The following is a 14302-nucleotide window of genomic DNA, read 5'->3' as shown; positions in this document are numbered from 1 at the left end:
TGGCTCTACAACCAGACCAGCATTGGCCCCACTGTGTTCTCATGCTCTGGTGCTTCCCCATCTGCAGAAAGGCTGTCACCAGTCATGCTTTGGGGAGTATTTGAACCTTGCTCAGCTACCAGTATGTTCAGAAGGTCTCCTGCTGGCCACCATGTGCACTTGGGTTGGCCTGCTTACTTCCTCAAATGCTAAAAAAGCTGCTCTTCTCAGAGAAGGGTTCACCTGCAATTTCTTTGTGAAGTGACTTCAGAGATGTCTCAGTTGCTGTTGCTTCTCCTTTACTGCATATGCACACTTCATAAAATATTCTCCAATAAAATTACAAAAGAACAAGTAGCTGCTCTGAAAAAAAATACTAAGTTCTGTTTGCAGTTATGGGACTGCCTTCATTTCCTCTAAATACCATACCCCAAGTTTTACAAAAACAAGTCTTACAAGACTTGATTACTTTAGTGGAACCGATTGTTTTATATGAGAAAACACTTCAGCTCAATAAGTCCAGATTTTTATATTGGTTAATGATACAGAGACATTTGACAGTGTGAGACAAAGTTCCACAGACAGAATCTATTTCCTTCTTAAGACCAGTAGATAGTGGATGGCCACAGGATACTTCAGCACAAATGGAATAAAATAAATCTGACTTTGAAAATCCGTAATTGTTTTGCTAGTAGATGAACACACTTTCCCTTAGACTTCAGATTCTGAATTCTGCAGATGAATATCACACATCATTTAACACCGGTCTTGCAGAGTCTTTGGAGCATCCTATGCACAGAGACAAGGAAGTGTTTTCCTTCCTTGCTTGGGAAGATGATGACTCATGTTCAAAGCAACTGCTTGGGGTGCAAATAATCTGACTTTTGTCCATGGCTCTATTTCAGCTTTTCTACAACTGGCTTAAGCAACTTAATGCTTCAGTTTCTCTGTCTATGAAGTCAGACTCAAAATACTTCCTAGGGACAGTAAAATTGAGATTTGAATTCATTATGGAGCATAATGAAGTCAGATAATAGAATAAAGGCCATGGCACAAAGTCTATATTAATCCTGCCAGCCATTGGCTGATATCCAATAATCTGACCACTTCCAGATGAAGTGCCCTGCCCACATGCTCATTACTTCCTATGACCTTTCCAATACTTTTGGTAGGCCTGAAGAAACACTCATTCTCCATGCACAGATCCCACTGAAGTATGTAGATTTCAGGCCTCTGTTTTGGTTCTGTCCTGGCTATCTGCCTGCAGCTGCTGGAAGCTTACCCTGCCCCACCCATATACTCTCTCCTTATGGTCCCTTTGCCAGGCTTCCAGGTGCTACCCTCCAATGCCTACAGATATTGCCAGGAGTTTAGTAGAGATGTCCTATCTACCCACGTGTTGATAGCTTTGCCATATTCTGGCTGCCTGAAGTTGCCCTGTACACCTGCTCTAAATGTATTCTCCAAATGGATTGTGCTGCTCCATTTCATGCTGCAATTTTTTTTTATGCTTCCAGGAGAAATATGTTAAAATAATCATCATAAAAGAGATACTTGCTCCCTACCCAGCTCTGAAATCCTAATGGTGGAAAAATTCAGCTTATTTGCTCTAAAAGCAATATTACACTGAAATAAAACGTGTGTTTGGATGTTTCTGACTATCAGAATTGGAGGAAAATATCCATGTTTTTTAGGTTGAAATTATTCCACTGAGACTCTTAAGGTTCCAAACAAGAAAACTTGGGAGTAAAATTGGGAAAATATATAAGACTAAATAAAATAAACTTCACCTACTTAGTACAGTGAGGATAAACATATGCAACATTCAGTATTTGTAACTTTTTATTAAATTGCCTTGCTTTATAGCATGCTACCAGCCATAACACTCAATAAAAACAAGCAGTGCAAGTTACAAATGCATTAATCACCAATAGCGTGTAGCAGGAAATCAAATAAAATAAAAATGAATGATGGCGACAATTTACCCTCAACATGCATTTTAGCTCCCAGTGTTAATGCAACATCATGTGGTGCAAATATAAACCTGTATGGTGAGTGTTTTTTTGAGGACTGAAGGAGAGGTATATGATGCAAGTGGCAGAATGACGTGCACACACAAAAAACATTGCTCTGTACACCAATAAATTATATGACAGCAAACCAACCGTGCAAACACTAGTTATACTTTCCTTTTTGCTAATTGTCTGTGGTTTCTTTTAAGTCTTTTATGACTTGTGCTACAATTTTAAGTTCTTTTCTTGGTGTTAAAAATAATCAACACACTCCCCCTGCCTTCAATTCAAGACCTTTTCTGTTTGTCCCATTCAGCCTGTGCTCTCCTGGAAGGTTATTATAATCTTGGCATTCATCTGTTGCATTTCTTTCAGAGAATCCACATAAGCAAAATCCCTTGGCAGGAATACTGTTTGTCTAGCATTCAGTAACTTCTAATATATAAGGAACATGAAGCTAAAATTAAGACCCTCTGTATTCTGTATTTTCTAACTATTCCATTCTAATAGCAAAGGACAATGATCGTATTAATCATAGCAACAGCTAGCAGTGTATTCAGATTAAATGACATCTGAATCAATGCAAAAAAAAGAAAGAAATTTAGGAAGACAGGATGAAACAATGTAAGACCCTTTACTTTGGCACCTCATAGATTATATTCTTGCACTCAACCATCAAAAATCAGCATTATCACAAGAGAAACTGTGATAAACCCACCGTTTTTAACTCTGCTCTCCTTTCCACTTACCTTCTGAGGGCTGAGGGGTCCCACAAGGGGTGGAAGGGGTCTTCAGCTCTTCCTGGGACTCTATGGATGCTGGGCTGACACACTTGGGTACAGGTGAGGATGGAGCTGAAGGAGATCTCAGGTTCAAGGACAGCTCACTTCTGCCTCGGCTTACACTCCGACTCTTCAGCTCCTTCTCATACTCCTCTGCTGCCAACTTCTCCAAGTATTTGTATCTGAAAGTTAAATTCCAAAGGGTTTCCGTAAAGAAAAAGAAATCTGTGGCTGATGCTTGTTTATGGATGAAACACCTGCAGAGAGTGAGCTGACTTCCTGACACAAGGGGTACAGCATTAAACTGCCTGCCTGCTCAATCTGCCAAAAAGTGCACACCAAAGTAAAGACTATTGCCCTGAAAAACATTAAATTTCTCATTACAATACAAAAGCAAAAACCAGCAGAGTTAAGGAACCTTTAGATATAGTATTTTGTCTGCATAGTCCTTCCCCTTTTGGAAGCATTTGTCTGTCCTGCTTTTCACTCTCCTCCTCCTTCTCCTCCTCCTCCTCCCAGCCCTCCCTCTTCCAAAACTAAAACGGGAGGGAAAAAAAAACAAAAGAAGAAAAAAACTCTCCAAAGCAAGAACCCCTTAATACTGACGCAAATTGCCAGTCTGAGACTTGCTGTAAGGAGAGGACAATGCAGCAGACAAAAATTGATCTACCTGAAAATAACACCAATAATAAACGTTTGGATTGACTATCTAAAGACTCTGAACCTGCTTCTATTTGCTCTGAGAGCAATGCACTGGAATTCACTTTGTTCTCTCCAGAGCCTACAATGGAAAGTTTTCTTTTTTTTATTCTAAAAAATTTCTCTGCCGGACTCAGACATCCAATAGCTTGTACCTGACGTCACATGTAGTTTATTCATCAAAGTCACTTTAAAAGAACAAAGATACATCTGTTTTGCATTTTAGGCAGGCAGAACTCACTAACTGTTTATTAAGACCAGCTACCAATCATATTCTTCATAGTGTGCTTTATACATTTCGACCAAAATAACTTTGAAATATGTGCCTCTTCCAGATGTCTGCTAATTTTATCCACCATTATTTGCTAAGGAATAAATTTATGAATACAGCTGGATCAGGCTTTAGACTGTTTGCCTTACCCACAAGTGAACTGTTAAACAGGTTAATTAAGACTACTACTTATGTCTCTGAAACACTGTGGTCATCCTCCTATAACCCAGTGTTGTAAACACGTCATAACAGGGAACACCTCTCCTCCCCCCTTCTGCCTCACTGACAGCCTGAGTTAGTGTATGAGGGTGCACTAAAAAGCAGGCAGGGTAAAGAAGTCAGCCATATGTGGTAACAAACATGCTTAATACATATGGTAGCCACACACACATGCACATTTGCAAACATCCATATAGAGCATAGAAATGTCTTTGAAGAGCAGTCCTTGCGTTTTCAGAGGCAATTTGCTTTATTGCAAACAGCAATAATGAAGAACAAACTCATTTTCTTTTATTCCTCCAGAGGTATGCACAGGCTTTGAACAAATTCTGCAAGAAAAAGAACCCCTACAGACTCTGGATGAAAATATAACAAGCTACATACTTGTATGGTTATAAAATAGGAACTGTTTACAGTTCTAACATGAAGCCAATTCTCGAGACTGAATTTTGCCTTTTCAATAGAGGAGAAAGCCTTTCACATCAGTGTCATGTGTTGTTACTACTCCTTTTAACACTGGTCCCTTACACCTTCCGTCTTCTCACAAGTAGAGATGGGGCTTCAGACTCATGAAGAGCCATTCCAACTGATCACTTAAACCAAACAGGTACAGCCCAGCTGGCTGCTGCTGAGGGGGGTTTTGCAGTTTGCCAACAGACTACAACAAAGATCTGGATGGATTCTTCTATAATGGGGGGAGCTCTTTTTCAGCTGTTTTAACATTTTAGGTTCTATAGCTGTGTGCTGCACAGTCAACCAGCAAGGCAGAGAAGGCAGAGGACTATCATCAAGAAGTGCCTTCTCAAAAATGTATCTGATTATTACACTGAAAGAAAAAAGGGAACCAGAACAGCAACTCCAATGGCAGTACATCAGCATAACTAGTTATCAAATGGGAACACTAATAATCAGATATAGCAATTTAACTGAGAAATAAAAAAATCATTCAAGAATCCTTATTAACACTTCACACTTGATAAATTACATTATTTAGGTTATTTTTTGTTTCTGACCAATATCTTAGCAGTGAATGAATGCCAGCCTCAAATATGCAAGGTCCAATGCTGAAGGAGTTGAAAGGATGAGCTACCATACCTCTCTGCTTTAGGACTGACACATTGTCTCTGCATATGCTGCCATACTCTTCTAAATCATGGAAACCTTCAGACATCATCACACCTCTGCTGACTTTTCTCTATAGATAATAATCCAAAACTCTGTGAGCTATCCATGTGGTTTTCCTAATGAATGTGACACTGCACTTATCATCTTTGAGTAGATGAAATTATCATTATGAGTTCTCTAATCTCTGAGCAATACCCTGAGTGCAACTTAAAATGTTTATATACCAACAAAGTAATGGGGTGGAGAGCATTTGAGCTGTACCTCACACTAGAGAGGACTTGGAAGCTCACCTTTCCTGGTTTTATTTTTTAATTACCACTAGAAGACACCTAGCCAAGCAAAGTAAAAAGGCCTCAAACCATAGAACAGCAAGAACTGATATAGAGGTAACATACAAACCATTTTTTAACTAGGATTTTAGGCGCCTTAACTATAGGATTTTCTTACAGTCTATACACTCTCCTTCCTATAGGAAATGAAACTTCATTTGTGCAAAGGTATTTATTAAAAAAGTAGTTACATAATGCTAATGTAATGGACTACTGGTGCAAGACTTCACTTGCAGGTTTCTCTGATATTTATGTGCTTCAAAGCAAATATATGTCTTTCCTCTTTATGAGTAAGAACTGATAGTTTAACATTCAAGTTCAAAAGAGCCCTAAGGGTAAAGAAACATTCCTAATGACTAGTGAAATTGTCTCAGATTGCACAGCAGTGATGCGCTGCTGGTGAACACTTCCCCAAAAATACTCCACTTGGCATGTTCCCTGACAACGTGAAAGTTCTGGAGAACTTGCTTCTAATTTGTTTCAAATCTTGCAATGAGCATGCTTGCTGAAAAAGGTTTTACTCAGTTCAGATCAGTGTTTCATGCTTGTGTGCTCAGATGCCTTTCACTTCAGAAAATGCTGTAAACTATCTGTAACTGTTTTGACTGAAAGGATAAAGGAAAGGCCATCCACCTTTTCTTACTCTTAGAGATGTCAAAATAATGTTTTACTATTAGCTACTCCAGCCACAATAGATAAGACTTCAGTCTGCAGAAAAGAACTATCTATCTCCTGTCTGATGATTTTGTAAAAAAAACCCACAAAAGCAACCAATAAAAAAAAACCCAAAATACAGCAACACAATGATTTCTGAGATGGTTGCTCTCTTATTTTGATAACGTAATTCCAATTCTTGACAGTTCAAAAGTATCTCCAGAGAATAATCTCTAGAGGACCATACAAGCAGAACCAAAGCACTCTGGATGATTTTTCTTCTCCTGTTTGTACAGTAACTTGCATATTTTCCAGGTAAAAACAAGTGCTCCCTCCAGGATGTAATTACTAGCAGAGGTAGAGATGAAGCTACTGAAAGGCAAAGGTCTTTAGTTGAGTATTCCTTGAAAAATGTGCTTTCATAAGCACAAAGCTCTGAGCCTAGCCCAGAGTTTCTAAACTATTTAATTGAATTTAAAAAAAATGAAAAAACCTCCAAATCCTCAGTCCCTTTAAATATGCTATTTAAATAAAACTAAAGCAATGTCCCAATGACAAATACTACTAAGCTTTGTAATTTACTCGCTGATGTTTAGAGATCAGCAAGAAAACTTGGCTCTGAAAGATAAAAATATGCTGGGAGTGGGTCAGAACCGTTTCCATCGGTCACTGCAGTTTTGCAATGCTTGTGACCCCAATTTCCTTTATCCTCAGTTGCCTTTTCTGACCCTCCAGAAAGCTTGGGACCCACTGAGTGAGAAAGATAGGCTTATTCAATTTATAACTCTATGAAATTTGGGCAAATTTCTGAGGCAAATGGGGTAAGTTTATTTCCCACACAAATAGATAAAAGATAATCAATCATTCTTATGCATTCCAGTCCCACTGCTCTTCATTTATTGCTGTGCTTACAGCTTGATTTAATTCTCCTCTTTAATTTAACAACTTCTTTCTTATAGGAGTCTTTTGGAGTAAAAGTGTTCTGTGCAAGAAGAATTAAAAATGTAAATACATGACAGATCCACAGTAAGGAATATAGTAAAGTGCAAACAACCAAAGGGAAGGATGGATACACTATATACAAACCTCTCTTCTCTTGCTTGTCTTAGCTCTTCTCTTTTGTCTAAATAATCGCGGCTAGAAAGAGAATTACAGTAAATTGCAGCAGAAACAGAAGAAAAAGGTAAGTAGTAGAAGTATAAGTACAGAAACCAAGAGCAGTACAAACAAGCTGGTCAGATGTAACAAGGGCTGTTGTTGACAAAAAATGTTTGGTTTTGCAAAACTGGCTGAAAAATGTGTGTCTACACTTATCTATGAATACACCCTAGATATGTGACACCAAAAATGTAGTTCGGAAGGTCATTATAAGTAATTATATAAAAACCTCAAGAACTGAAAAACTTGGAAGCATGCTTTGAAACCTGGCGTCTGAAATTAGACATGATGAACTGCACCTAATGAGCAGGCACATTAGTGGCAATTAAACCATTCTGCATTTGTTCCATCTTAGAATGTCCCAAAAGAGTGACTGCAGCACCTGGCAGGCTAGACCAAGACAGGGAGGATACTGTATATCAGCCTTCCTTAGCAGGCACCTTTCCTCAGTGTGTTTTAGCTTCTACAGTTGGAAACAGAACAGCAAACTGGCTTTACAGAGTAGGACAACTCTTTGTTCTTAGAAAGTGTGTGCAGGATTATTGGAGAGATAACAACTTTTCACTTCGTTTTTTTCACTCTGAGTTTTAGATACAAAACTTTTATGTCAGCTGCTGCTCCTGCAGCAACTCAAGTAACCCATATATTTAGCTTTTGCCAAGTCAACTTTGCTGGATGCTTGAGCACTATGATTTCAGGCAGGCCTGCCACATCCACAAATGTGGATGCAAATTTAACTTGGGCAGCAGAACCTAGTAAATGCCCAGCCTGCCTTGATACCACAGCAAGAGAGTTCCTTACAATATATTTTTAATATTTTGTTGAATCTGGTAGACAAAATTGTTGAGACCTTCACCTTATCTGTTAAATTCTTTCACAGTAACTTGGGAGTACCAGAAAGATTTTCAGAACTACTCCTTTTATAAATAACCACTATTTTTGCTTATCATTTACTATACCAATAGCTATCAAACATCTGCTTCTAAGTGGTCTTCAAAAGTCCATTAACAGGGAACAGAGATTACTGTTTCAGGCTATCTCCACATGCTTTAAATCCTGAACTGGTTATACTTTTATCATATTTTCAGAGTATTTTAGGAAATCTTCAGCAGGCAAATTTTAACATCACTCTTTGACCTCTGAAAACTTTCACCCTTTCCTATAGCTGAAGAACAGTCATTGAATTTTAGGACTTATTGTTCTATATATGCAGTGGGTACAATTGTCCTTCTACTGAGAAAAAAGTTTGTTCTGGAAAGCATTCCTTTAGTTAGCAATAGCTTATGAAGCTCTTTAGCATCTCTCCTAATCCTCCAGCTCTTTCACAACTGGTGATGCTCTCCTTTAAATTATCCTCAATTTGTCAATGATGATGCCAGAATCTAGTGCAATGTTCTCAAGGCAGAATTGGAAAGAATGAGATAACAAATGAGTCATGATGGTAAATCCAGTACTGCTCACGAGTTTAAAGACTGTGAATTGCAAGTGCTATTTTTAATCAAAAATACATCTTCAGAGTCTGGGTTTCTAGCCAGACTGATGATATGATAATGCAATCCCAAGAACTCTTATGAAACTGTCCGTGACTGTTTGCTGTGGCTTTGTCCTCCTCCTGCCAGACTGTTTAATCAACTGTGGGATGCTGTGTGTCTGCAAATTTGGTGGCTTTGGAGACCCCCTGGTCACAAAACTCAAATCTGGAAGATGAAAACACCAGGCATTTGAAAATCCTCTTAAATATGTTGTTTAGTTAACCGGTTTCTGACTCCGAAATAATGAGATGAAAATGTATATTTTTACTTTTTTCTCCCTGACTTTAAGGATGCTCTTTTAGTGACAACAACTACTGTAGCCAACCTCTACTGAAATGTGTAGATCTGTTATTCAAACAGGTCAATCTGCCAAATGCCCTGTTGGCTTTTTCGGTTTGGGAGCTTCTTTTTTGAAAGATCATGTTGGCTGTCCATGGCACCCTGCTGCAGCCTAATGATACCACTTAGAGGGAGAGTTTTTGGAAGAGGCTTGAAGACTGAGACCTTATTGTTTCTGTTTCAGGAGAACTTGGGCAGCTGTTGGCTGCCAAAGATCCTATTATGGTGCTCTTCCACCTTCCCTCTGCCTCTCATTTCCTTCTAAACTAGCTGTCTTCTGGAGCCAGGAGAATATCAATCAAACAACCAACCACTCATAAGTTACTCCTCTTTCCAAATTCACAGAATCACAGCCTGTTTCCACTTCTTACTAAAGAGATGATTACAGTGAAAACAATCCTGCATACTAATAAACAAGCTCACATGAAACCCAGTGCCATCTTTTCCATAACTACCAATTCGAAGGCTACAAAACATTTATCTTACCATTCTTTAGGTTATTATATTATGTCTTCTAACTACTAAAAATATGTTTACTTTTTACTCCTGTCTATGAGGAAAAAAAATGATTTCTTAGCATACACTCTTCAGACCGTAGGCAAACCGTTTCAGGTATAGACTCCATATCTATCCTTAGCCTACCGCAGTCTTTGCTAACATCTGTGCGGAGATTTCCAGGCATGGATTTAAGAGGATAAGGGGCCTTGTCTCTTACTATCCTCAGGCAGCATACCCTGGGAACCTACATCATAAAAAACATTTTCTCAGATGTGAGTCCTGTACTCAGCTGTGGCCTTTGTCTGGCCATGGTTTGAAGAATAATTTTGATAATTGCTTTCTGTCAGTTTCTGTTTCCTGGAGGAAGAGACACATGTTCAGAAAAGGAGGAAAAACTCATTAAAAAATGCTACCACACAGCCTGAGACAGCAAATCCTTTTTACTTTGCATAACACAAAAGCAAAAAGATGTTTCAGTGCTGTCCCTTCCGCCTTTGATACCTTTGTCCCACTGTTTCATCTTCAAAACTCCGTGCCTCACTGAGATTATAATTTGGAGAGTATATTAGCTAATAAAAACAAGCCTCTGTAGATACCCAGACAGTATAATTAGGAAATACATAGCTGCCTTTAAAAAAAAAGATCCTTATTTCTTGAATGCCAGAATTCATGATGTGTGTAATCTGTCAGTTCTTAAGATACTTAGATCAAGAAAGGTATCTACAAACTATTCATCAATTCAATTATTTTGCAATTGAATTTCTCAATGATTTACCAGTCTATCACACATTTAAAGCAAGACACTGTGAGTAAATTTGGGTCCTACTTGAATTTGTTTCTTTCTTCACGTTCTATCCTTTGCAACCTTTCTTCTCTCTCCTGACGCCGTCTTTCTCTTTCAGCTGCCAAGGACTCCTGGTGCTGCCGAAAAGATGATGTAAGGAGACCACCCAAAGCTGGCCTGCAGAAAAGGAAGATCAGATTTCTCAGTGTCACTTTTATTGATTATACTGGCAAAAAATGAGTAGCAATCATTCAGCAAGTAACATAATTCCAACCAGCAGAATGACATGGCAATATTTATGTATGGATCTTTCAAAGCACGGGCTAAGTGTCTTCTCGCTAAATTGATTATAGACACTGTGATGAGCTTAAGAAAACACTTAGAGTAGGCTTGTTAAATTGCCAAATTTCTAAGGCACAATAAACGTGTAAAAGTTCTTCAGTCTAGTTCAACTGCAATATTGTCTAAATATTTTTTTTAACTTTATAATCCTGTTAACACAAATGCTGAATCCTGTAAAGGATTTTTGAAATTCTAAGGAAAAAACCCTGCAATATTTTTTAAACACAAACATGTTATGTAATGATGTTAAAAACAGATGTGCCACAAACACCTGAGAATCCCTCATACAGGAAAAAAAAAGTAAAGGAAGTAAATGTCATAACAGCCCTTCAGAATTCAAATGCCCTCCTTAGCAGGGGCATATCTTTCCTTTATACATTAACAAGTTCGGTTATGATTATTTCCTTGCTGCATGTGCTGTAAGAGCAAAACAAATCACATGTAAGGACATATCAGTAAAATACATAGGGACAGTCTTCTCAAACCTTTATTGAAAACTGTCAGAAATGATGGCCTCTACAGTAAAGACTTTTTAAATATATAAAGCTACATTTGTATTCACTTATAGTTTGCTGTTGATGCAGGGTTTTTTATTAGTTTTACTGCAAGTACTACTTTGGCTGGGAGAGTGGGTCCTCTCACAAAACTTTCCCCCAACAGAGTAAACATGTCTTTCTTTCTATCTTTTAGACAGGAAAAAAAAAATCTGTATTGTACAAGGTAGCTTTATACAGATACACACTGATTGAATTAGACTGATAAAATCAAAAAGACATAACTCGTGTAGAGCGGTTTCTGTGCATTGTTGTAACATGAGTTTTGCAACGAAAGGATTAATGAGAGAAATAGATACTGCTTTTTCTGAAAAGAAATTAAAAGAAACTAAACCCTGCCTAAAAGGAGGTTCCTTAACTAGTAATACAAACCTGAATAAATTTTCTTTATTTTTAAGGACTTAGACCCTTTCCCTTATTTATTTACTTGTCTCTGGCTGAACAATGTAGGCATTTAGTGTAATGGCACCAGATCACCAGCACAGATATGTGCGGGAGAAGACAAAAGAATTAATGCAAACCTATCTTCCCTGAGTGTCTATGTCTGTACAAGCAGAAATGCTTCAAAACATAGCCATTTCAGCCCCACTGGCAGCAGGGCAGTATGAATATGTCAATAATTTCAATAAATTGAATTTCAATATGTCATATCCCACCCGCATAAACATTACATAAGATGGTATAAAACTCGATATTCTGTAAGACTCTGTGCTGGCACTCCTCCAGAGCTACAGTATCAATGCTGGATCACGCTCAAAACCATAAAAATCTCTAATATGCTTCAGCACTAAGAAAAGGGGAAAAAAATCCTCAAACACTGACAGTCAAGTACGTGTGGTGAATTTTCCCCTGAGCATATTTTAAATTTATTTTAACTTTTGACCTTTCAGTGCATGTTGCAAGAGAAAGCTCTCAGCAGAAACAGTAGCAGCACTGTACTAAAATTCAAAAGTTAGAGCTCCATCCCTGTCATAGCATGAAATACCATGGCTATAAGCTTGGACATAACATCAGAAATTGCTCTTGGAAGGGGAAAACTGGACAAAGCCTCCATGTGAAGAGGTATGGAAATAAACTAGGAGAGATGGCAAAAGAGGGTCCCTATCAAGTCTGTGCTTTTATGTGTTTTGAGTATTCGGCTTGATATCCCATCCTGTCCCACCGAGCTGCCATGAAGTCTGCAAACTCAATTTAGAGTCAAAGGAAGGTATGGCTTAAATAACCTGAAGGAAAATTATTGGGAAGGATGGGGTGATGCTGAGAGACCAAAGGAGTGATTGTAGGTCTGCACAGCATCTAGCAGGTTGGAAACCTTTGGCTCTGACTAAGCTCTTCGAGGCTCCACAATAAATACACATTCTTATTCAAGGGATTACAGGGAAATCACATGGAGATGCATAGTTTAGTACTGCAGATGGGATTCTAACCTAACTTTAGTAGCAAAATTCCTCCTCATGCCAAAACACCTTGTTTGGAGGTTTGATCCATAGCATAGTTTGGCTAGCATTGCTCACTTGGCTAAAATTTGCAGCTGTACGAACAGCAGCTTTACAATCTAAATAAAAGATCCACAGCCATATGTACAGAAGAAAAGCTAATGTTTAAGAAACTGAAAATGTTAGCTTGCCACCTCTTTGAAACTAAACAAATCAACAATTAGCCCAAACTTGGTATTTCTGTATTTCCCACTTGTTATGAGTTCATACTTCATCTGAATTACAAGCTACAGTATAGCGTGCACACACATGCCTGACTTAATTCCTTTGTCCCAAACAAAGTCACATCGTGTACAACAGTTTAGTGCATGAGATGGTCAAAACTAATAGTCAAAGCTGCAAGAAGGTTCTGTTTATACAGGTAATAACTAAACAGACACATGTTCAGCTGACTCCATGTGTGGCACTGACTTCTTAAAACACAAATAGTCAGGTTTTGGGTCTTCCGTCTCATTTAGAAAAGGGCAGGAAAAGAAACAGCACTGATACTACTGAGCTAGTTAGTGCTCGCTTAGTGGTTAGACCTTGCAGTGGCCAGCCCACTCAACTGGGCACCAAATGCTGAGACCATTTGCCTTATGAAACCTCATAAACTCACAGCTTCACTGTTGCTAACAAACATTATAACTCAGCTGCTGTTTGGGTGAATCAATACTCTTTTTAATATGAACTGCAACTGCAAATGAACAGATTTTAGCATTTTGTAAACTCCATAATTAATTTTCTACATGTGCATAAACTAAACATGGAGTAAACAGGTGTTACTTTCGGGGTGTACAAACCCTTAAAACAGCCAGAGGAAAAGAAAGTATTTAGAGGTATTCCTCAAACAATCTAAACAATTTGAAAAGGGTTTTGTCTATGTATGGTTTGTCTACAGAATCTGATTTTTGTTTCTGTATTCCCCTGTCAATAACACTTAAAGTAAATGTTCCCTTTCAGTGAGCTCATGCTTGAATTGCAAATGGCATCAGTACTGGCCAAACCAGCTGGTAGGAAGGCTTGGGCTGAGCCTTTGGGTAAGTTTGTTGCTTTGATGATGTTTGAAGGGTGACAGTGCCTTCAGGCCTCAGGAATTTTTAAGTCTTATTGCTGTAGGCTTCATTTTAAAAATGAGTAAGCAAGAAAGAGGATAAAAAAATTCTGGCATTGAATCAAAGGTGATAAGAGATTTTAACAGAAAAGAGTATGTGAATACTCAATGAAAGCATAATAGAGTGATCACTCACAAAACAGGGTTATAGCTGATATTTGCCAGCATTTTAATGCTGGTGTCATATGTTACCAGCTGGTAATATCAACCATTTGTTCAATTCCGCAAATACAATCCAGAAGGATGCTTGCTCTGACTACTATTTTTAGTCTTGTAGAAAATGCAAGGCTATTAAGAACGGATTGTTAATATAAAAATGCGAAGAAAAGCTTTCTTATGCCTGCTGGTTAAAACCAGTAAAAGCTAAACAAGCTACATTATTACATTCTCATTCCAAAAAGAAAACACACAACAAGAATGTGTCTAGGTCTTAGGA

The 14302-nt window shown here is 38.2% G+C and overlaps 1 protein-coding gene across 10 annotated transcripts in view; it reads right to left on the bottom strand.

The window, feature by feature from the left end:
- The window catches only part of FHOD3 (formin homology 2 domain containing 3), a 385562-nt gene that overhangs the window by 70372 nt on the left and 300888 nt on the right, over positions 1 to 14302 (bottom strand). For 7 of the 10 annotated variants that reach the window (XM_017814946.1, XM_017814947.1, XM_017814953.1 and 4 more), the window contains 3 exons: positions 10424 to 10558; positions 7157 to 7207; positions 2741 to 2955 (listed from right to left, as the gene is read on the bottom strand). In XM_017814946.1, coding sequence (XP_017670435.1) covers positions 2741 to 2955; positions 7157 to 7207; positions 10424 to 10558 — 401 coding nt within the window. The remainder of the gene's footprint in view (positions 1 to 2740; positions 2956 to 7156; positions 7208 to 10423; positions 10559 to 14302) is intronic. The other 3 variants (XM_017814948.1, XM_017814950.1, XM_017814956.1) reach the window with 1 other exon arrangement.

Source organism: Lepidothrix coronata, unplaced genomic scaffold (assembly GCF_001604755.1).
Source record: "Lepidothrix coronata isolate B3197 unplaced genomic scaffold, Lepidothrix_coronata-1.0 Scaffold47, whole genome shotgun sequence".
Lineage (NCBI taxonomy): Eukaryota > Metazoa > Chordata > Aves > Passeriformes > Pipridae > Lepidothrix > Lepidothrix coronata.
This window is presented reverse-complemented; position numbering and strand designations above follow the sequence as displayed.